Here is a 22898-nt window from a genome sequence, read left to right as displayed (position 1 = left end):
GGACCTCTGCCTAAGGCCACAGAGATGTCTCCTGTGGCTCCCCTGGAGGATTGGGTGTGACTACAGGCCTGAGATGCGCGTTGCTCTTTGCGTGTGGCAGGCGAGGGGCCCACCGTCACGGTCACCTTCTGCGTGTGGTGTCCAGCTGTTCTGATACCACCTGCCCATGGAACTACCTTACTAACTGTATATATTTTTTTAATTAAAGAGAATTTCTTCTATGAGGTGAAAACATTTTGGTAGTTAAAGAAAATGAGGTAACTTGATTTTAGCTTGGATACAGAAGCACTTAAGAAATAATACACCTTAGACACATAAAGTAAGAAGGTAGATTTTGGACAAAGTGCATAATTACAGTTTTTTGAGCTTTCTTCTGCATTGTTTGTGAAATCTAGCGGAAGTTAGGACTAAGGTCTGGTTTGAGCTGTAACTCGGGAGGGTGGAGTCCCCCGGGGAGACAGCCTCGGCCCCGCAGTTTCCACTCTTCCAGAAGGTTCCGCCGCGTTGCTCTTTGCACATCTGTGTTCGCGGGGTGCCTGTTCCCTGGATGAGAGGCCGCAGGCTGGGCTGGGACATCTGCAGGAAGCCTCTCAAAGGCAGCTTGGAAGCATATTTGAGAATCGTGAAGAGTGGAGATTTGGGGAAATCTTAGAAGCCGAACGTCTGCTTTTGACCAGGCCCTCGTGGTGAGGCGGCCCCCGTCCATCACCCCCGGCCCTGGGCTTGTTCCCTCCTGTGCCCCATCATCTGTTTATTCCCCACTTTGCAGCTCACACAGCATCTTCTAGTTTAATGTTTAGAAATTCTGCTTATTTTAATTATAATCTCTTTTCAGCTTTTCAGCTAAAGGTTGTGAGCGAGTGAAATTTTCAGAATGTTATCACGTATCACTTACGGGAAGAAGGACCCCCCCAAACCCCTTTCTGCTCTAGAATCAATCTTTACATTTAGCACTTGGCCCTTTACAGTTAGACGTTGGTATTTCTCATCCTGGTTGCCTTGTTTATTAAAAAGAGGTCAGCCTGGGGAAGAAGCCCTGAGCGCCTTTTCCCCTGCCCTGGGCGGTCGGTGGGGGGACATTTCCTGCCATCACACGCGTGTGTGAAATGGCTACACACACTCTGTCCCTTGTCTTGGTGGCCGGTCTCCCCTTCCAGCTGCCGTGGTCTCTTCTGTACGAGGAAGCCCCCTGTGGCATCACCAGGTGACCCGGAAGGGGTCCACCGCCCCACAGCTAACAGTCGAGCCCGTCGCACCTCATCTGGCCCCTGGTTTGTCAGTTTTTTTTTTTTATAGTTGAATTACTGGCTCAAAGGGTCTGCACATTTTTTAAAAAATTTTTATTATTTTTGGCTGTGTTGGGTCTTTGTTGCTGTGCGTGGGCTTTTCTCTAGTTGCGGCGAGCAGGGGCTACTCCTCATTGTGGTGTGCAGGTTTCTCATTGCAGTGGCGTCTCTTGTTGCGGAGCACGGGCTCTAGGTGTGAGGCTTCAGCAGTTGTGGCACGTGGACTCAGTAGTTGTGGCTCTAGAGCGCAGGCTCAGTAGTTGTGGCACACGGGCTTCGTTGCTCCGCGGCATGTGGGATCTTCCCGGACCAGGGCTCGAACCTGTGTCCCCTGCGTTGGCAGGCGGGTTCTTAACCCCTGCGCCACCAGGGAAGCCCCTGTCAGTTTTTTAACCTCACTATTTAAGGTTTTTTCTGAGTCACCGAGTCTGAGTTCGTCACTGTTCGAGGTAAAATGTTCGATGAGACGTTTTCAGGGTTGTCACTTGGTGGATGAGCTCTAGCAGCTGAAGGAAGGAGCCCCTGGGTCCTCGCTCAGGAGATGTCCCTGCCTGGAGGGGACTTGGGGACAGTCCTGTCACACACGGTGGCTGATGGCTCAGGCTGGAGGCCGTTCCTGAAGCTCAGGTCCGAGCCTGGCTTCCCCGCTCTCCCGGCTCCAGCTGAGATCCACCTGAGAGCGGCACAAAATGAAGTCTGGGTTTAACCCGTGAATGTCAGGTTGCTAAAGGAAGGCCGCAGCTGCTAACGCGCAGGACAGCTGTACTGGCGCCGCCCCTGCCCCCACGGAGTGTTTGCAAGGGTTTTAGTTTTTTGATAACAATGATCTAGTAAGAGCCTATTTGTGACTTTCTGTAACATCAAATTCTTTATCTATGAAAGGATTTGTTGCAATGTTAACTATTGCTTTCAACTCCCTGTTCTGTTTGTAGAATTTCATTTTTGACCTCATCGTCTTAATCCCTCCTTTTGAAGTCAGGCTGTGGTCTGCAAGGGCCTGGGAAGGACCCGCTCTCTCTCCTGGCGCCTGGCTGGTGCCCCCAGGCGTCACCCCTGCCCCCTGCCCCTCGCCAGGCTCCCAGCCTGTCTGCCCAGCAGGAGGCTCAGGACCTGGGAGGGCCCAGGGTCGGCCTCACACCCTCTCCCTTCTGGGCACTTTCCTCCGCTTTCTCATTTGAACAAGAAATTCCGGGGAAACTGGGTCTCCCTGCACCTCCAAAGTGGATGCCAGAGTGAGTGCAGGAGCCCACCCGGGCCAGCGTGGGGCGCCCTAGGCCGTGCTTGTGCGTGTGCCCGGCCCATCAAGATGACGTCGGACAGTCAAGTCCCCTTAGCCCTTCTGGTCTCCTTCACAACTCTCATCTTCAGAATGACCAGTTCCTTCCAAGCTCCGTTGGACTGGTATCGTCGCTATACTGGGAGGCGTCCCAAGTGCTGTTTCCAGAATTGGGGGCTTGAATTTCGACCTGGGTGCTTGGCCGACAGACCGCAAGGCTCGGGAGATGGAGGGTGCACTCGGGCGCTGAGAGCGTGTCCGCGTGTCCTACCACGAGCTGCTGGGGCTGTGCAGCTGGCTCTCCACTGGACCCGCGAGGGCTCCAGGTTAGGACACGGAGTGACCGCAGGTAGCCTGACACCTCACAGGCGTGTCTGGTCTCGATTCCCTGGACGGTGGTACCTTTCCTGAGTCATAAATATTCATGTGGGAATTTTTCAGTCGACGGCTTTCATTCCCTTCACTGTCACCCTACATCTCGTGGACCCTCACCGCTCACCCACGAGCATCTTCAGAGCGTCGACCCATGAAGTGTGTTTGTGGCTCGTGCTTGCCGGTCCCCCCCGCCCCTCGTTTCACGGCAGTTAGCAGCCGGTTCACGGTTTCACGGCAGTTCTCAGTAACAGACCCCAGACATCCTTTTTCGAAACCCAACTTTTAGCTTTTCACATGTGGTTGGAATCTTTCAGCTAATCTTGATTTCTTTAACACGCTTTTGAACTTAAACTGTTAATATAATTTCATTAAAATTTTGGTTTTGAAATCTGGTGTTTTTTTAGTTTTCAGTCTGTTATGGGCTGAATGTTTGTGTCCCCTAAATTCATGTGTTGAATCCCTAGCCCTGGTGTGGCTGTATTTGGAGATGGGGCCGGTGAGAAAGTCATCAGGATAAACGGAGGCCCTCGGCATCTGCGTCGCATCAGAGCCTGCCCTCCGTCCGCCCACCCACCGAGGTGAGGCCAGCGGGCAGGTGGCCGTCTGCAAGCCAGGAACAGGGCCCTGCTGGACCCAGATCCTGGCCTTTCCAGCCCCGGAACTGAGAACCGCTTAAGTCCTACAGGAGCCCGTGCAGACAGAGGCAAAGCCTTCATCTCAGTTTGATTTAATCCCTACACTTAGTGGCTAGAAATGCAAAGTCAGTGCTGATATAGCATTTAGGAATTGGCAGGAAAATATGAAAAGGCTTATAGTTTGAAAAGAAGAAAGTATCCTTCTGGAGCTTCGGCCAGCAGTAGCCTGACACTACACCTCAACGGTGTCCTGAGTGTTTCGTATCCTTGGGGAGAGGTTAGACCCATCCAGGTGGTGGCACCCAGGGTGTGCTGCCCCGTGGGACGTGACGCCCCTGGTTGGGGCCCCTGTGATGTCTCAGCCTGTTCCCCGGGGCCCTAGTGCCCCCAGGGCGCTCGACACCTGAGGGGCTCTGCTGAGGTGGGCCCACCCCACACCCCAAAACCCAGTTCCTATGCACCTTGCGTGGACAAATGTCCCTTTCCAGTTCGGGAGTGTCTGTAAACATCGGTCAGTGGCCATGTGTCCCCAGGGTGCCTGGGGCCCTGGCTCCTGGCACCGCCTACTCTGGCTCTTCGGTTCTGGTCCTGACTCCTGTCCAAGGACCACAGTTGGAAATCCAGTCTCTTGCAGTTATCGAACTGTTGTGTGAAAGCTGTCTGAGGCATTTTGGGTGAGTCTGGTGGGTTGGCTGATGGTGGTTCTTGCCTCCGTGCCCTCTGGTTCTGCAGCTTCGAGTAATTTCCTCCAACACGAAGGCGCACCATGAAGCAGGCTGGGTCTGAGTTTTCTCGTGCACCCATCAAGGCGGCTAAGGAGTGGCCTCGTCACGGAAGTCGCTCTGCCCTCTGGGGGCCGTCATGGGGCAGGCTGGCTGAGCCCCTTCAGGACAGAGGGGACCCTCTGTCCTCCCGCGTCTCCTGGGGAGGACCCCCGGGCTCTCGCCCTCGTCGTGTTCGGTTCAGCTTTCTGGAGCCGCCTGTGTCTTTGCCTCGGCGCTCAGCACCGCCCTGGCGTGCAGGTCTCTGCGGGGAGCTCGTGCGCCCCCAGGCCCCCGCCGTCCTTGCCTTGCACACCTGGCTCCGCGGACCGGGTCCTGCGCTTTGTGAGCGGGCGGTCCACCCACCACCCTCCGCTCACCTCCAAGCATGTGTCTGTGGGAGGAGCCATAGAACCACCACATGGGGCCCCCTGTGGTGCCACCTGGCACCTGCTGGCCCCACTTCCCAGGTGCACGAGGCTGTGTCCCGTCCTGATGCTCAGGCTGGTTCGGGGTCTCTCTGATTTCCGCAGCCTTGGGCCCTGATTCCCTGGGTTCTGAGGAGGGACCTGTCGTTTCCGGGACCGGCTCACGGACCCGTCCCACATTTGAGGCTGCCCAGCTTCCCCCTGCCACCAGTGACCCCGCTGCCCCCTCCCAAGACAGCCTGGGGGTGGGAGGAGAAGGGGGCCCATCCCTTTTCCCCCGCCTGCCTTCCCCTCCTCTCGGGAATGGTCTTGCCTTCCCATTTCTGTTGATTTCTTGAGTCACCACTTGTTTCCAGGGGGGCCCTGGCCAGGCAGCAGCTCTCCCTGGGGTCCGTCTGGCGCTGGCCCGTTCTGGGGGCACCTCCGTGGCCCAGATGGTACAGAAGGCTCCCGGTCCTGCCTGTGCGGCCCTGAGCTAGAGGTGGTCACAGATCCTCTGTTAGTAGCAGCTTTCTTGAGATGTAATTCCCACTGCTGACGACTCACCCATTTAGAGTGTGTGGTTTGCTGGGTCCTCGTCTATTCACGGGGCTGTGCAGCCGTCACCACAGTCGACTTTAGAACATTTTCATCGCCCCAGAAGGAAACCTGCACCCGTAACAGTCACCCCAGGACCTGCCCCCTCCATCTCCCCTGGCCCTTGGCAGCTCCCAGTCTCCTTCTGTCCCCGTGGATTTGCCTTTTCTGGGTATTCCACGTGGTGCACTCGGACAGTGTTTGTCCCTTTCACGGGGCATAACGTGTCCGAGGCCCACCTGCATCGTAGGCTGCACCGGCGCGTCGTTCCTTTTTACGGTGAATCATATTCCTCTGTGCTTATCCTTCATCGGCAGGTGGGCGTTTGGGCTGCTCCACTTCTTTTAAAAAAAATTTTTTTTTAACCAAACCCAGTTTTCATTTATTTATTTTATTTTTTATTTTTTTATTTTTTGTGGTACGCGGGCCTCTCACTGCTGTGGCCTCTCCCGTTGCGGAGCACAGGCTCCGGACGCGCAGGCTCAGCGGCCATGGCTCACGCTCTGCGGCATGTGGGATCCTCCCGGACCGGGGCACGAACCCACGTCCCCTGCATCGGCAGGCGGACTCTAAACCACTGCGCCACCAGGGACGCCCTGCTCCACTTCTGACCGTCAAAGGTGCTGTTGCTCTGAGCGTGGACGCGGGTCTTACCCCTCTTGGACGTCCTCCCACCAGTGGAAATGCCGGGCCGCGTGGCAACTTGGTGTCCACCTTCTGAGGACCCGTTAAGCTCTTGCACCGCAGCCGCATCATTTTATGTCTTTACCAGCAGCCTGGAGGGCTCCAGGGTCCCACGTCCCGTTGGCACTTGTGGGTGGCAGCCGTCGCAGAGGGCGTGGGAACGGCGTCCTGGCGCTGAGTCGCGTTTCCCTGGTGACAAACGGCGCCGAGCACTGCTCACTGGCCGTTTGTGTGTCCTCTTCGGGCAAATATCTGTTCGTGTCCTTTGCCCGCTTCTAAGCTGGGGTGTTTGTCTTTCTTTGGAGCAGTAAACTCCTCTGTAGTGTCTAGACGGGCTCTCGTGTCAGGTGTGCAGTTTGCAGATGTTCTCTCCCACGCATCCTCTCACTGTGTCGATGGTGTCCTTCGAGGCCTTCAGGGGTTTAGTGTTTGACGAGGTCCAGTTTAGTATCTGTTGTAGTGCTTGTGCTTTTGGTGTCGCAGCTGAGAACCCGTGGCCGAGCCTGAGGCCGCGGAGGTTTTCTAAGAGTTGTGTAGTTTGGGCTTTTTGGTCCATTTTGAGTGTTGTCCCTTCTCTGAGCGATGTTCAGCCCCGGCGCAGACCCGCTGTCCTGGGTGGGCGTCCATCCCCGGGTTCTGGGTTGAGCCCCACGCGAGGTCTTGGCTGTGATGTCACCACTGTCCTGGGACTTCGCATCGGGCCGGGATCGGGCTTGAGGCCAGGCCGCTGGGGTTCAGGACGCTCGTGGCTTCGGCTTCTCCTAAACTTGCCTGCTTGCTGTTCGGAGGGTCCTGAGTCGCGGGCGAGGTCTCTAACGTGTGTTTCCCTCCCCAGACGCGGACTTGACCGTCGCTGAAGCCAGCAGCTCCGACAGCCGCGGGGAGAGGCCCGAGCTCTACGCGCATGTGGACGAGGGGCTCCTGGGAGGAGAAGGCAGCTACCTGGGAGCCCCCCTCACCCCGGAGAAGGACGACGCGCTGCACCAGGCCACCGCGGTGGCCAACCTGCGGGCGGCGCTTATGAGTAAGAACAGCTTGCTGGCCCTCAAGGCCGACGTGCTGGCGGACGACAGCTCCCTGCTGCTGGAGTACCTGCCCAAGGGCACCCACTCCCTGTCCTGTAAGTGCCGCGCGGGCGTGCAGTGTGGGCGGGAGTGACGCGCCTCAGCCCGCAACGGGATGTGCTGAGGGTGCGTGCGTGTGGGTCGTGGCGGTCGAGGGGCCTTCGGAGAGGAGGCAGCGCTGTCGGGGCACCGGGAGGGAAGCGGCCGAGTGCCTGTGCGAACGTTCATACTTGAAATCAAGGCATCTAACCCTAAACCCTGAGCGGGCTGACAAGTGCTGGGCCGTGCGGGCCTGGGACAGGGACCCCTGCGCTGGGGAGGCCTTGGGACGTGCCGGGCTCGGGCTCCCTCTGCTGGCCTCGCCCCCTGCCGGTGCCGACTCGTCCTGCCTGGGGAGCGTGGCCAGGCTGCAGATCCTCGCTTCCTGCCGGGCAGTGCTGCGGGAACGTGAAATTTATCAAGGATTTGGGTGTTGTGTTTACACCTTGAGTGTCTCCAGCTAAATTCCAGTTGCTCACAGCAAATAACAGGGTACCCTAAGGAGCGGATGAGGTGCAGCGGTGCTGGCCGAGGGTCCCCAGGCGCCGGCCTGGGAGGGTGCCACGCCCCCTCGGCTCGGGTGCCCTGACACCATCCATCCTGGGTGCCCGGGTCCTGGGTGTCTGGGGCAGTGTGACCATGTCTCCGGCGTCCCGAGAGAAATGCTCTGTTGGGTTGGTGTCTGTGAGGGAGAGTCGGGTGTGGCCCCGTTTCCCTCTTCGGGGCAGAGTGACACACCCCAAAACAGGCGGCTCTGAGTGCAGAGGGCGTGGGAAGGGCCCCGTCCCAGGGCCCTGCGGTCCAAGCGTGTACGGCTGGCGGGGCTGTGTGTGGGTCCCTGAGCACCGCTGAAGGAAGCAAGGGGAAAACTGCAGCCAGTGTTGGGGGTCTGGGGAGCGTGTCTTTCATTTTTACTCTAACCTTAAAAACAATATTTTCACGACTTTGTTTTCAGGAGCACTAAAATATCCTAAGGGTTGTGATGAAAATTGCTTGTGGCTAATAAAGTCTGACCGTGGAGAATAGCATCACGTTCTCTTTATTTATTGTGCCGGGTCCGAGGCAGGTGGGACGCCAGGGCGGTTGTAGGGCTTGGCGGTGAAGTCAGATCCAGGGGTGCATCCCCGAGGCTGTTGGACACACTTTAGAAAATCCGCTTAGGCCTCATTTTTTGCATCTGAGAAATGGGAATGGCAAGAGTCACTCACACAGTTGTGAACGTGAAACGCGGGACACGTAAGCAAAGTGTGTTTGATAAACGCTCCACAACATTAGTCCATTTCCCGCTCAGCTCAAACCCTGAACTTGTCAGCAGAAACTGTTGGGTTTGTGATGATCTGATAGCTTGAGGAGGTGGTCCTGGGGTATCTGCAGTATCTGGGGTTTAGAATCGGCGAGTCCGCAGGTGAACGTCCCGCTGAGGGGACGGCTGGGCAGCTTCACAGACGTCGTGGAAGGAGCAGGCTGGGTGTGTAACTGCAGCGCTGGACACTTGTTCTGGCTCTTTCTGGACGCTCCCAGTTGGTGGGAGTGAACCCCACGTGTCAGAGGCCCCGGGAGGCGCAGCAGCTCCTCCGGGGCTGAACCGCGTTGTCATGAGGGGGACGGTTTCTCGGTGTTTCTCCTCCTGTCCCCGTGTCTGGCAGCCTTCTCCTCCGGGGTGGGCCTGTTCCCCAGGCCTTTGGTGCTCTGTGCAGAGCTGTGCTAGGGATGGGGCAGGCGTCCGGGTGGCCCGAAAGCACCGGTGCACCCGCATTTGGTCAGGCCGTTAGCCGTGAGCCAGGGGTCTGACTGTGGGGCTCTGGGACGAGTGAGGCACAGGGAGAGATGCTCTCCATTTCCAAGGGCCCCCCCCGTCCTCCGGCCCTGTCCCTGCAGAGGCCCAGACCCGGCCTGGCAGCAGGTGGGGCAGCTGGGCGGAGTCAGAGGGCAAGCGGTGACCCTGTCGGGTGGTCTGTTCCCAGTGGACACGCAGTCGGGCAGCCGCAGCACCCCGGGCACGTCCCCAGGCCCTGTGCGCGCACATGCCCCCCTTCGCAGTTCGCAGGGAGCTGGGCGCGGGGGAGTACAACCCCATCCGCTCTATTTTTAGTACGTCCGTGACTAACCCGGGGTGAAGTCGACTAGTGGGTTTTGATATTTTGTTATTTCTATTATGTTTTAACCTCTTTGCTGTAAATACTCTAAATTTCCCACTTTTTTTGTTAGCTCTGCCCTTACGAGAGGGTTGAGAAGTTGGCGGCTGGGAGCTGGTGAATTGGGCTGTGTCCAGGGGGCCAGGCATGGGCTCCCATGTTCCCTCAGGCAGAGAGGCTGAAGGGCTTGCTGGAGGAATGGGTTGTTTTAGAACATTCTTTTCTTACATCCTAAGGAAAACCTGCCTGTTCTGGGCATACACTAAAATGAGGAATGGAAGTATCCAGAGAAGAACTTCATTTTCCAAGACTGTGCGGTCACCTCCCTGTGGCAGGTGTTCCGTCCCTGGCGGGCAGGTGGGCAGGGGTGGCGAGCTGCCTTCCTGTGTTGAGCCGGGGCTGCGCGGCCCCTGCGGAGCGCCCGTGGGCGCATCTGCTCTGTGCCGTTCAGTTCACAGGCGCCGGCTTCTGTGCACGGATGCGACAAAGCATCAGGCCCCCCAGAGCCCCTGCATTCACCCCCTGCCACCGCTCTGCTTCCAGATGGGCCACGGTTTCCGTTCAGTTGCAGAAGTTGTCAGGGGTCGCCCGACGGGAACGTGCGGATGGGGAGACCCCTCCTGGGTGCTGCCCACCCCTCCTGGGTGCCGTCCAGTGGCGACGTGAGCCCTGAGCCCAGGCGACCCCCAGTCCGGGGAGCACAGGGGACCTAAAAACATGTTCAAAGGAGAAAACTGGATTCACACTGGGCACTACTGACGGCAAAGCAGTGGCACCGCCCCCTGGGCTCCAGTATGGAGACACCCCCAAGCTCGGTGGGTGCAGAGCCTGGCGCACTTCCTCTGGGGAGGCCCGGAAGGGAGATGGGAGCCCTGCGCTGCTGTGTTGGGGGTCCCTCGCCCCTGGTCCGGTTCGAGGGCGTTGGGGGGGCTATTTCCTGGCTCCGGCCCCCAGGCTCCTCAGGTTGTTAACAAGATTTTTCCAGAACTGAGTCTTTCGTTTTGTGATATTGGGGGGCCGTAGGACTGACGTCCCAGTAGCCATGACTCGTGGTTGGAGGAGCAGGGGGAGGGCACGTCCCCGTCGTGATGTCTGATGGTGGCAGCTGTGTGGTGTGCTGAGTGGGGCTCTCGGCCCTGCTGGGTCGTCCTGGTCTTGAGGTGGCGAGCCCTGCAGTGTGTCAGCGTGGCCTGCCGGGCATGCAGTGTTGAAGAAGAAAGGGGTGGTGGTCGCAGATGTTCAAATTAAATGCAGCAAATCCGCAGGCTGTGCAGAGCCGTAACCGATGGTCCTTTCTGGAAGGTTCTGGAGCCTCTGAGAAAAACCGAGTTTCCTTGCTTTCCCAAGTCTGATAGCGTTTGGCTTGGCAATTAAGTTCCACAGATGGTTTCGTTGCTGGATCATCACTGTTTAACTGATTTCTCCATAAGAGGACTTTTGTACTTTTTGTTTTGATTCGGTTTAAGTTGATTCTTTTGCTCTTATTACGTTTGCAACAGGCGGCTGGCATCCCACCGGTTAAAGTCACTGTTCACTGAATAGAAACCGTGACCAGCATGTTCATGGCACACAAATGGAGCTATTTCCCTGAGCTGTGTTTGTGGGTGTGTGTTGATCCGGGAGGGACCTTGAAAAATGCTGAGAGAACATGAGTAACTTTGATTTCACGGGGATGAAGTGGAGATGAAGCAGCCGCCCTGGGTATTGGGGGCTGAGTGCCCGAGGGGCGGCGCCGTCCCCAAACTCCCAGAAACCCCGACTGTCCTGCGCACGTCGCCGCCACGGCTCCGGCAGCAGTTGAGGATTCCTCCTGACGGCGATGGGCAGTGCTGCCCTGTCTGGCTGGAAGGATGTGCTGCTACGGAGGAGAGCTCAGACCTGGGGTGGTGGCGGGCAGGGTCTGCCCTGGACCGGGGGGCCACCAGCTGCGGGCTTCCCCCGCCCAGCTTTTCTCCGGGGACGCCCCCGACATCTATCGGGGGACAGTGGCAGCTGAGTTCGTTCTGATTGTGGCTGAAAGAGTATTTCCTTCTGGTGTTTAAAATGGTCAAGGACTTTACTTGAGTCTGGCTTGATCCTGGAATCTTAAGCAATCTCTTATGAAAGGGCATTTGATGGAAGTATTACCACCCTTTTAGGTAAATAGTCAGGTTGACACACCACGAAGGACTTTCCAGAAGATCCTTCCTCAAGCGCAGGTGAGCGTGTGCCACGTCCACGCCACGGGTTCTGACTTTCTGTGCAGACACCCCATTGCAATCACGTTGCTTCTGGGAGAGAGATCCCGCCCCAGACAAGTCACGTGTGGACACCCTGGCGCTTGGGAGTGGTGAGCTGCTAGAAGCCCCCAAACGCCCTCGCCCACGAGATCCGGGCCTCGCCACATGGCAGCGCACGGCTCACCGCAGGATAGTCAAGGACGGTGCTTCCTGAACTCTCTACAGCCCGCCAGCTGGTGTCCGTTCACGTGGGTGAGACTCGTTTCCTGTGTCCCCAGGGCCTGGCGCCAACCCGAGTCACCTCCCTCCAGCCCCTCCACCCTCCTGCACTCAGAGCCCGGGATGCCCGCTCTGGGGACCGGCCAGACGGAGCCCAGGGAGCCGGCCACCTCCCCAGCCCAGGTAAGACGGGAGGGCGGCCAGCCACGTCGGGGCAGCCCCGGCCAGATGCCCGTCCACCGCGCATGTCCTCACGGGCATGGCGCCCCAGAACCCGCGTGCTCAGCATGTCCTGGGCGAGCCTGTGTGGTCACAGCTGCTTTCCCGTCCACCCTCTGCTCCATAATCCCTTCGGCCCCATGTCACTCAAAGTGACACAGGTGTCAGCTTTGCAGTAATAGTTGCAACATGTTGTATGAAGTTAAATTTGTTTTGATATTTAAATTAAAATAGTTTTTGGAGGCATTTCCCCCCTAATATACAGACTCATACAGCAGCAGGTTAAAAACCCAGTTCCTCAAACGGAGCAGCGCCGGCCCGTCTCCACCAGGTTTTGCCCCGGTGCCGACGGCTGCGTGTTTGTCCCGAGGCGTCTGAGATCCACTTCCTGTGCCTCAGGTCACAGCTGCTTATTTAAAGACAGGTCTGTTAGGTTCCACTGTTTCCCTGAAGGAAAAAATATTTAAGGAGGGAGAGCTTGAGCACATATTTTGTAATTTGAAATAAATCAAATGCTATTCCCCGTGCGTTTGAAAACAGGATGGTTTTGGTGGGAGGGGCAGGCGTTCGGTTGACGTGGAGTTTTCGCGCGTCCGTTCATCAAGAATTAACTGCAGCTTCCTTTCCAGACGCGTGGCGGTTTCCGTGCGGTGACTGGACGGGGACACGGTGAGTAGGGGGTGACGTAGGGAGCGCGTCTGCACTCCAATCTTCCCGATTCCATCGCGTCCCGACGGCCTGTAACTCATCTGTCTCTCCTTCTAGGTCGACGTCCCTCGGACCGGGAGGCCTGGGCCGAGGGACGGGCCCCTCCGGAGGTGGCTCCAGCAGGTGCCTGGGGTTTCCACGGGGTCCGCCGGCCCGGCCAGGATGACCAGGGTCTCCTCTGGCTCACTGTGTGGCCAGGAGCACTTTCACGGCCTCGATGGACTTGCCCAGGGCTCCACCCTGAAGTCAGCTAAGGAACCCCAAGGAGACGGACGCCTCCGCTGCGGACAATGGTTTTGAGGCGGCCAGGCTGGAACAGGCGCTTGGCACTTGGGGGCGGACGCTTGCACGGGCCTCTGTGCCGCGGGCAGCCTGGCGTCGGGTTCAGGTGGCCAGCAGGTGATGGCAGAGCTGGCACCAGGCGTCGGTGTGAGCCTTTAGAACGGTCACTTCCCAATCCTTCACCAGGCCTGGTGAAGGCCTTTCAGTGCCCAGTGGTGGGCAGGTAGGACAGGTGTACCTCCAGCCTCCAGGCAGTGGGGATTGTGCCAGGTCTTGGAACAAAATGTCTCTGAGCCCGTTACCTTCCAGAAAGATGTGAGGATGAAGCCCAGCCTCCACGGCCTCGGAGTGCCCTGCCTGCCGCATGTGAGGGAGACAGAGTTACCAAACTGGCTGCCTCTCAGAAACAGCACATTGTCCCTGCTGGTGTCCAGCCGCCCTGGACACGTTGGGCCCACGTCTGCGGGTGGCTGAGGGTGCAGCGACTCCAGGACCCTTGGCCAAGCAGCAGGTGGACTTAGGAAGGAAGCAGGCGGCCCATTCCAGGTTCCGAATTCCTGGAGTTGCCAGGCCCATTCCCACCCCCCGTGGCCGTGGCCATGGTCAGGGCGTGGTCCACGTGCAGCTCAGGCTGCCCACCTGCCCTAGTCCCTGCAGTCCTTATAATCATTAGATGAGTTCTGAAGATGGAGAAAAGTTGGGCTTTGAGAGAGGCCCAGGATGCTTGTTGCCAAGGTGACCTCACCGGAGCAGTGTCCCTGGGAGTTCAAAGACCTGTCGGTGGTGTCACTCCTTCTGAGAGGGTTTATTAAGTGCCTGTTTGCATATAAACAACATTTCTGAGAAAAGGAAGCTTTCCTTTCCTTTTTTGCTGGTCACGGTGGGATTTTTGGCTGTTAGGTCGCAGAGATTGTGTGTCCAGACGGGGTTACGCTGTTGTAGAATGCACGTGTGCACCACCCATGTTGGGCCCTGGGTTACCTGCGCCCCCAGGGATGCGACCCTGTGGCTGCTTCCCTGTTACTTGTTCGCTTGTGGGACTTTTCCCTGCATGGGTGGAGCATGACCTGCGCCTGCAGGGAAGCCTGCCCTGTGGAGAGGCCCCGCACTGTTGTGCAAAAAGGCTTTGTTAATTTTTTAAAATAATGAAGAAGTTTCAGAAAGTTTCCATTGTACCTAAAAGAAATAGGTTTGTTCATTGAAGCAGTATTTACAATATCCAAGATATGGAAACAACCTGAGTGTCCATCAGTGGATGAATGGATAAAGAAAATTCAGTGTGTATACACACACACACACACACACACACACACACACGTGGGATATTACTCAGCCATAAAAAAGAATGAAATAATGACACTTGCAGCAACATGGATGGATCTAGAGCTTATCATACTAAGTGAAATAAGTCAGACAGAGAAAGACAAATACTGTATGATTTCACTTACATATGGAATCTAAAAACAAAAACAGACAAGCAAAAAAAACAAACAAACGCATAGATACAGAGAACAAACAGTTTGGTGATTTCCAGGGGTGGGGGTGGGAGAAATGAATGAACTGTTTTGGTGCATTTTTTAGTTTACATGAGTTGAATTTCTTTTTCAGATAGAGAGAGAAAGAGAGATAATATCTTTTCTTTTAAAAAAGATGTATAGATGGTAAAGTGATGGGAACATAGGAAACATTTTAAGATAGATGGCCCCTGAGTTTGTTCTTAGTTCTAATATTATTTCCTTTAAAACAGTACTGTCATCCAACATAAGAAATTTTAAGCAAGTTCATTTAGGTATTCCATTGCTTACATTTTATTGAATTTCTCATTGAAATATCCTGGCTCAGGAATTGATTTCAAAGAGTTTTGAAAAATTTATCAATATGTAATGTTAATCTTTCTTGAATACAAAGGATTGCAATAATAAAAGGTTGGTAATTTAGGTCTCTTTACTGCCACAAAACTTGCTCCATGTCTACAAGTTTACTGTGGGCTTCCTGGCCTATTACCACTTTCACAAAATGTGACTGGGTGACCTCACAAACTCGGGTACCAGCCATGTGCTGTAGGGTGTGTGTGCATGTGTGTAGAAATGGGGACTCCTACTTGATTGGGGATACTAACTGACTGTTTAGACTGCATTTAAAATATTTAAGAATCCAGTCTGGATCATTGTCAGTTTGGTGGTTGCACATAACTCAGGAGCTAAGAAAAGGCACTAATTTATTTTAAAGAAAGAATTATGAAATAAAATTTGAATTTCCAGTTTTAACCATGACTAGCTTGTATTGGGCTTACCCTCCAGGCAAAAACTACCTGAAAAGCTGGCCTCCCAAAACCACGCACACATATACATACATACACACACTTACATACACATATACACAAATATAGACACACACACACACACACACACACACACATCCTGGGGAGCAATCAGTGCAGGTGGGATGTGAAGGCTGCAGTCCTTGAGGGAAGGAAGAATCTGTAAAAAAGAGTCCAGCGAACATGCTGGAACTGAAAATACAATGTGTGAGGCTGGGATCCATTAAGTAGTATACAGCAGTCTGGGTACCACCTGAGACAGGATGAGGAGACTGGAAGACAGAGCGATGGAGAGGATCCAGGCTGAAGCTTAGGAAAGAAAAGCATGGGGACAAGCAAAGACACACAGAGGGGCAGTGCAAATGTCTAATACATGTGTAATTGGGGTCCAGAGGAGAGAGGAGAGAAAATGGAGCAGAAGCAGTACCCGAAGAGACAATAGCAGAGAATGTTCCAAAACTGATGAAAGATATCAATCCACAGATTCAAGAAGCTCAGCAAACCCAAAGCAGGATGAACACTAAAATAAAACAACCACCAAAAAACAAAACTGGGCATGTTGTAGTCAAACTACTGAAAACCAAAGACAAAAATAAAAATCTTGGTCTTCCCTGGTGGCGCAGTGGTTAAGAATCCACCTGCCAATGCAGGGAACACGGGTTCGAGCCCTGGTCTGGGAAGATCCCACATGCCACGGAGCAACTAAGCCCATGCGCCACAACTACTGAAGCCCGTGCACCTAGAGCCCATTCTCTGCAACAGGAGAAGCCACTACAATGAGAAGCCCGCGCACCGCATTGAAAAATAGCACCCGCTCGCCACAACTAGAGAAAGCCCGCGCACAGCAGCAAAGACCCAACACAGCCAAAAATAAATAAATAAATATTAAAAAATATAAAGGTTTTTTTTTAAAAAAAATCTTAGTAGCCAGAGGAAAAAGACATTAAGAGGAACAACATCGAGCTTGACATCTGACTTTTCAATGGAAACGATGGCGCTAGTCTCTGAGGCGCTGCAGAAATGCCGAGACCAGTATTCTATACCCAGCAAAAGTATCCCCCAGAGACCAAGGCTACGTGATGACAATGTCACACAAAGAAAAGAAAACCGAGGGGATTCATTGCCGGCTGACAAGAAGTACTAAAAACCAGCCCTCTGTAGAAAGATCTTAATCATTTAAGGCAATATTTACGGCTCCTTGTGGGGTTTTTGACTCAAATAGGAGCATAACGCATGACACAAACAGCACAAAGGGGGGGGCGGGGCGGTGAGCTTGGCCGTTGGATGAGTCTTGCCTTTTCTACAAAGTTGCAATGAATAATGGCAAAAATCATCACGTACAGCTCAAAGGCTTATGAAGAGAAGAATGGGATAATACGTGATTAATATGAAGGCAACAAGCAAGGAAGTTTAAAGGAACAAAGCCATAAAAGGACAGAATAGAACACACATAGGGAGATGGTAGACGTCACCCAACTCTACTAATAAGCCTGTTATTACCAATGGTCTGAACACTGCAGGAAAAAGAAAAGATTATCAGCTTGCTTTTTAAAGAAAATTTGTTGTTTGTAGATAACATGCTTTGTAGATAAGAGCACAGAAAGGTTTCAGGCAAAAAGATAGAAAAGAGAAAGCAAGGAAACACCAGCCTAAAGAGGCTTATTGATGTCAGCAGCAAAGTAAACTGGGAGGGGTGTTGCTCTAAGGCCACTACACGATGACAAGAGAGTCAGTTCAGTGGGAAACGCAGACCCTGAAATGCATAGGCTTGCTTTTCAAATATATGGAGTGAAAGTTGACAGCACTAAAAGGAGGAAGAAACAAGTCCACGATTAGAGTTGAGAATTTTTAACAAATTTCCTCGGTAATTGACAGATCAGCATACAGAATGTCAGTAAGGATGGAGAAGGTTTGGACACAGTTTTCACATATTAACCTTGAATTCCTGGAATAAACCCACCGAGTCACAAGATGCTGTTCTTTTTCTATATAGTTGGACTCAGCTTGCTATTTTGTTCAGGAGTTTTGCATCTTTTTTCAGAGAAGTATTGGCCTATAACAACATGGTTAACCAAGTCATACATTGCACCAAACAAGTGTAGAACATTCCAAATGCACAGGAAACATTTACAAGATAGACCAAGCGGGAATGTGACGCAGGTCTCAGCAAATCCCAAAGGATGAAATCATGCAGACTGTGCTCTCTAACCTCAGTGAAATTAGATTTAAAAAATCAACAATAGAAAGATACTAGAATAAGTCACAATGGAAATTATAAAATATTTTGAACTGAATGATAATGAGAATTCAACATATCAATACTTGTAGGATACACTAAAGTGGTATTTAAGGGAAATGTATAGCTCTAGTTGCACTTATTAGAAAAGAAGGAAAGTTCTAATTTGGGCGGTCAAGAAGTGAGAAAAAGAATAGCAAATTAAACCCAAAGAAAGCTGGAGGAGCAAAACAGAGAGCAAATATCAATAAAACAGAAAGCAGACAGACAACAGAAAAATGACCAAAGCCGAACGCCGGTGCACTGAAAGATGAATGAAACAGACAAGCTCCTATCACAGTGATCTGCAAAAAGAGAGGGAAGTTGATTGTCAATAAAAGGTATAAAAAAGATCATTGCTAAGATCGTATAGATGTTAGAATGATAGTAAGAGAATATCGTGAACAATTTTGTGCTAATACCTTTGACAAGTTGGAAGAAATGGGCAATTTCCCTGAAAAACACGGTGTATCAAAACTGAGCAGAGGGCAGCCCCGTTGGGCACACGGGGCTGCCCCTGGTTGTCTGGTCGTGGGGTGATCAGGCTGGGATTGTGACTCAGAGTGTGAGAGCTGGTAGAGGACAGGGTGGCTCTGGCTTGGTCGCCAGGAAGCTGTGCTCACAGCCCGGTTATTTGTCATCTCTTGGAATGCCCCCCACCCCCCCGCCCCGGGAGGGCAGCGCTGCCGCGGTCACAGGGCCCCAGACGCCGCAGGGTGCAGAGACTGGGAACAGGGTCAACGCAGACAGCGGGGGCTCCAGGGGAGGAGGGGCAGACGCCCAGCCTGACAGCGGCCGAGGGGGCCAGGCAAGGAGGCCGTGGGTGAGGGTCTGACGGGACCGTGACGTGGGCCCCTGTCAAGGACGCTGGGGCGGGTGGTCTTTCCAACGTGGGGACCCGAGTGAGCTGGATGCTGGCGCGGATGAATCTTGATTCCTGCCTCAGAATTAAGATGGGAATGACCACAAACCTAAATGTGGTTAGCAGGGGACGGTGGTGCTTGTGATCATGGTGATGGGCAAAAGTTTCTTAAGCACTTCTTTTTTTTTTTGCGGTACGCGGGCCTCTCACTGCCGTGGCCTCTCCCGTTGCGGAGCACAGGCTCCGGACGCGCAGGCTCAGCGGCCATGGCTCACGGGCCCAGCCGCTCCGCGGCATGTGGGATCTTCCCGGACCGGGGCACGAACCCGTGTCCCCTGCATCGGCAGGCGGACTCCCAACCACTGCGCCACCAGGGAAGCCCAATGCGAAGTTATTTTAATCATAACAGTCAATGAAAACCTTCCTCAGTACTGTTCATGAAAGTAGTGGGTTGCATGGTGCCCTCCACCCAAAAGACACGTGCACATCCTAATTCCTGGTACCTGTGAATGTGACCCTTTTTGGAAAAAGGGTCTTTCCAGACATAATTAAATTAAGTATCTTAAGATGACATCACCTTGGAATATCCAGTTGGTCCTAAATCCAGTGATGGGTGTCCTTATAAGAGACAGGAGACACAGACACAGAGGAGAAGCTACGAGAAGACGGAGGCAGAGACGAGAGAGATGCAGCCACAAGCCCAGGGCCGCCTGGGCCTCCAGAAGCTGGAAGAGGCAGGAAGGACCCTCCCCTGGAGCCTCTGAAGAGAGTGCGGCCCTGCCCACACCTTGACCTCAGATGTAAGGCCTCCAGGACAGAGAGGACAGGTGTCTGGTGCTTTAAGCTGCCCAGTTTGTGGATATCTGGGACTTCCCTGATGGCGCAGTAGGTTCAGAAGCCTGCAGCTGTGTGCCCAGTGGAGGCGTGGGGCGGGGGTCACGCTCATGTTCGCGCAGCTCAACTGTGTTTCTGGGGAAAAAGTACAGCACTTATGTTCAGAGATGAGTGTTTTTTTAACATGTAGGTCTGAATTGTTAAATGCAGGCTAGAGTAAATAAGGCAGATTTTAATTTTATGTTTATAGAAGCAAAATAGAAAGCAGAAAATAACTCAAAAAAGTTATTTGAAATAAAATAACCTAAAAGCTTGTCTCCTCACCTGCCTTTTCCATCCCAGAGTGGGTGGTGCACTTGCTGTGTTCCGTGCTGACGTGAAAACCGGGGTCTGTGCTGGGGGAACCGGCGGGAGGCAGGTGTGGAGGGCCGTGCTGCTGCCTGGTCGACCAGGCGGGTTGGGCCGGGCCTGGTGGTCAGACAGGAAGGGAGACGTAGAGTGGGGGCTGCCAGGTGCGGTCCATCCAGACGTGCCAGGCTAGGTGCCCTTCCCTCTGTCCTGTCTTGGACCCTCACCCGGACCCACCTGTCTGCGGGCCCTCCGTGGGGAGGCTGGAGCTGCCACCCGGGAAGGGCTGCTTCCTCGCGGGTCCAAGAGCTGCTGGATGCTCTGGTCGCCCCTGCAGCTGGGACCCCGGCCTACAGCCTTGCAGGGAGCAGCTCTGCTAACAGCGGTGACCACCATCTGTGTCCCGCGTACCGGACCATGGCCTTGGCCCTCGGGAGGACTGAGGGTGCGTGGCCCATGGGGCCCGACGGCCGGCATGGCCCACTTCTCAGGATTTCTCTCCAGGGCCAAAGGTTCCTTTGTAAGCACTTTGCTGAAGCATTGTTCACAAGGGTAAAAAAATGGAAACACGTTACATGTTTGTTGAACAAATCATGGTGCACTCGCACATTCAAGAACTTAACAGTTAAAAATCGTAGCACGCAAATGTGGTCACAGCCGTCATGCTGTGAACTGTGGCCGCCTTGCGTGAAGGGGTACGGGCGACTGTCCACGCCTCTTGCCTCTCGTCTGCCCCAGCTCCCAGCCACATGCATGTCGAAAGCGCCTCCACGTGAGAAAATGCCTTACTTCTTGGGACAGGGCTTGGATTCTCAGAGACACCTGGTGACTGCCCAGCCTTTGTGGGGACGTGGGGCCCCTTCTGGGTGCACAGACACCGTCAGGCAAGCGGGCGGCTGGGCCCCGGGGGTGGCATCGGTCATGAGCTGTGATGGGGTCCGCACAGCCGTTTTGCGGCCGTGATGGCCTCCCCTGGTGAAGCTGTCTGGCCTGCGCGTGGACAGGGGTCATCCTGGGCGGTGTGTCCCTGGTGCCTGCCATCCGTGGGTGCGGGAGATGCCAGAGTGAGAGCTCTTGGGTCCATGAGAATGGCCAGGCTCCTGGCAGGCCCTGCAGACGGCCTCACTGACCCGTGTTCTGGAAGATCAAGAAATCTGGTTGCTTGATTATTTAGGCACCCTTTAAGATGTCTCAGGAGAAAATGTACGGCTTAAGAAGCAAAATAAAACGTTACACCCAGTGTTGCCTGGTGTGTTTCAGGGATGGAGGCACAGAGTGAGCGCCAACCTCTTGATGCTCAGGGGACCTGGGTGCGTCCAGGGCCTTGGGCTCCGTGTCACTGCAGTGCACCTTCCAGTTGGCACCATTTCCATGGCGACCTGCCCGGGGCTGGGTCTGAGCACCGGAATGGATTGGAGGCCTGGGGCACGCTTCACGCTTCGCGGAGATGGCGGCGAGGGCCCTGCCCCTGTGTGATGTGCGGGGTGGCCCGGGGTTGGGGGAGCTGGGCAGGATGGAGCCGTCCCGTCGTTTGTGCAGCGGCCCGGCCGGCTCCCTCGAGTGAGAGGGGTCGGCTTTGGTCACCTTGGCTTCCCCGGCTTCTCCGCACGCCGTGGGCTGCGTCACTTGCAGCCTCTGTTTTCTTGCTTCCCTCTGGCACTTCCGGGGGCAGCTGTGGGCGTGGCCGGGGCCCGGCAGGCACGGACCCGTCGTGGGGTCTGACCGGGGCTCCCGCTGCTGCTGTGCCTTCCTCCCCCTGCCTGCCTTTGGCCTGACCGTCGGGACCCTTGGTCTGTCCCCTGGGTGCAGGTGCTGGGGTGTGGCCGGTGAGCGCTGTGGGTGGGGTGAGGGCTGGGTCCGCTTCCAGAGGCCCGAGAGCAGACATGGACCCGGGCTCCCCACCCGGACGAAGTGCTGTCGAGCACCTGGGGGCTCCCAGCAGCCCTGGCGAGCTGGGGACGACCAGCCCGGGAGGCCTTAGGGCCGAGTCCTCGATGGATGCCCCTAGGCTCAAGAGGGGGTCACTGTGGTGTCCGCGGGTGCTCGGCACAAAGGGCGTCACTCGGGGTGAGCTGCCCAGTGCCCGGGGGCCTCGCAGAGCGGGACTGACCCCATGGACCCCAACCCCTGAGCTCCCCCAGCCCCCTGGAATGTGGCCCCGGCCCGGGGGCCCAGGGTATCCCCGAAACATGGGGAGGGACAGCTTGCTGTGCATCGGGGGCTGGTGGCCTCTCGCTGGGCCGTGTCCACCAGGTGGCACCCCTGCCCTGGCTGCGCCGTGCGGACACGTGGACGGGGCGGAGACGGGTCCGCGCTCCTGTGTCTTGATTCCGCGCGTGCCCTCGTGTGTTTTAGGGGCTGACACGGGAGGTATGGCTGATCTGAGGAGCGTGCTTTCTTAGAACGTGGGAGCAGCCCTCTCTGCTCTGGGCCAGGCTGACTGGAGGCTCTGGACCCCCAGCCCCACGGGACAGCCGAGCGCGGGCGGCGGATGGGCTGTGCAGGGTCCGCAGGCTGACTGGCCGCCACCTGTCTTGCAGTGAACGAGTTCACGGTCATCAGGAAGAAGTTCCGCTGCCCCTACTGCAGCTTCTCGGCCATGCACCAGTGCATCCTCAAGAGACACATGCGCTCCCACACGGGCGAGCGGCCCTACCCCTGCGAGATCTGCGGGAAGAAGTTCACGCGGCGCGAGCACATGAAGCGGCACACGCTGGTGAGCGGGCGCAGGGCCGCGTGGGGCCGGCATGTGGCCAGTGGGGGCTCGGCGTGGGTCAGCATGGGGTCATCATGGGGTCAGCGTGTGGTCAGCACAGGGTCGGTCCAGGGCACGCTCTGCATGGGGCTGCGGTGTCCGGGCAGGATGGGGCCCTGGGCTGTCCAGGATGCCACGGGAAGCCCTGAAGTGGGGTCCGCCCGGCAGTGGGAAAGACCAGGACAGCGGGGAGGCACCCCAAGCCCACATCCCTCCTGAGCAGCTCTGCCCCCGGCCCCAGGTGCAGAAGGGCAGGTGAGCACATCGCCCCGCAGCCCCACTCCTCAGCTTCCCCTTTGGGACCCCCTCTGCTCCAGCCCGGCCTCTGCAGGTGCTCCCTAACCTGCCAGGACCCTGCCCCTGCCCCCCGGCTCCTGCCACGTGGCCACTTCCTCCGTGCCCCACCCTGCAGTTGCCGTGGGACCCTGGCCTCTCTCCCTAGCAGCCCCTGGAAGGTTCTGACGGCCTGGCTCGCAGCTCAGGAACAGGTGCTGCGCAGATGAATTTGCTTGGCCAGGAAGTAATAGAAAAGGTCACCCTTGAAACAGGGAGGCAGATTCATCAAAACACAGCGTGAGGAACCCTTGGGTGGGTGAGA

The 22898-nt window shown here is 55.5% G+C and overlaps 1 protein-coding gene across 1 annotated transcript in view; it reads left to right on the top strand.

Annotated features, from left to right (window-relative positions):
* ZBTB46 (zinc finger and BTB domain containing 46) overlaps positions 1-22898 on the top strand; it is a gene marked incomplete at its 3' end in the record, with an annotated part of 33481 nt that overhangs the window by 7740 nt on the left and 2843 nt on the right. Inside the window, exons 2-3 of the mRNA XM_082858311.1 lie at positions 6857-7141; positions 22086-22261. Of these exons, the coding sequence (XP_082714437.1) occupies positions 6857-7141; positions 22086-22261 (461 nt within the window). The remainder of the gene's footprint in view (positions 1-6856; positions 7142-22085; positions 22262-22898) is intronic.

This window comes from Leucopleurus acutus, assembly GCF_964270905.1.
Source record: "Leucopleurus acutus genome assembly, chromosome: 16".
Lineage (NCBI taxonomy): Eukaryota > Metazoa > Chordata > Mammalia > Artiodactyla > Delphinidae > Leucopleurus > Leucopleurus acutus.
The sequence above is the reverse complement of the archived record's forward strand: the minus strand, read 5'-3'. Positions and strand labels throughout refer to the sequence as shown.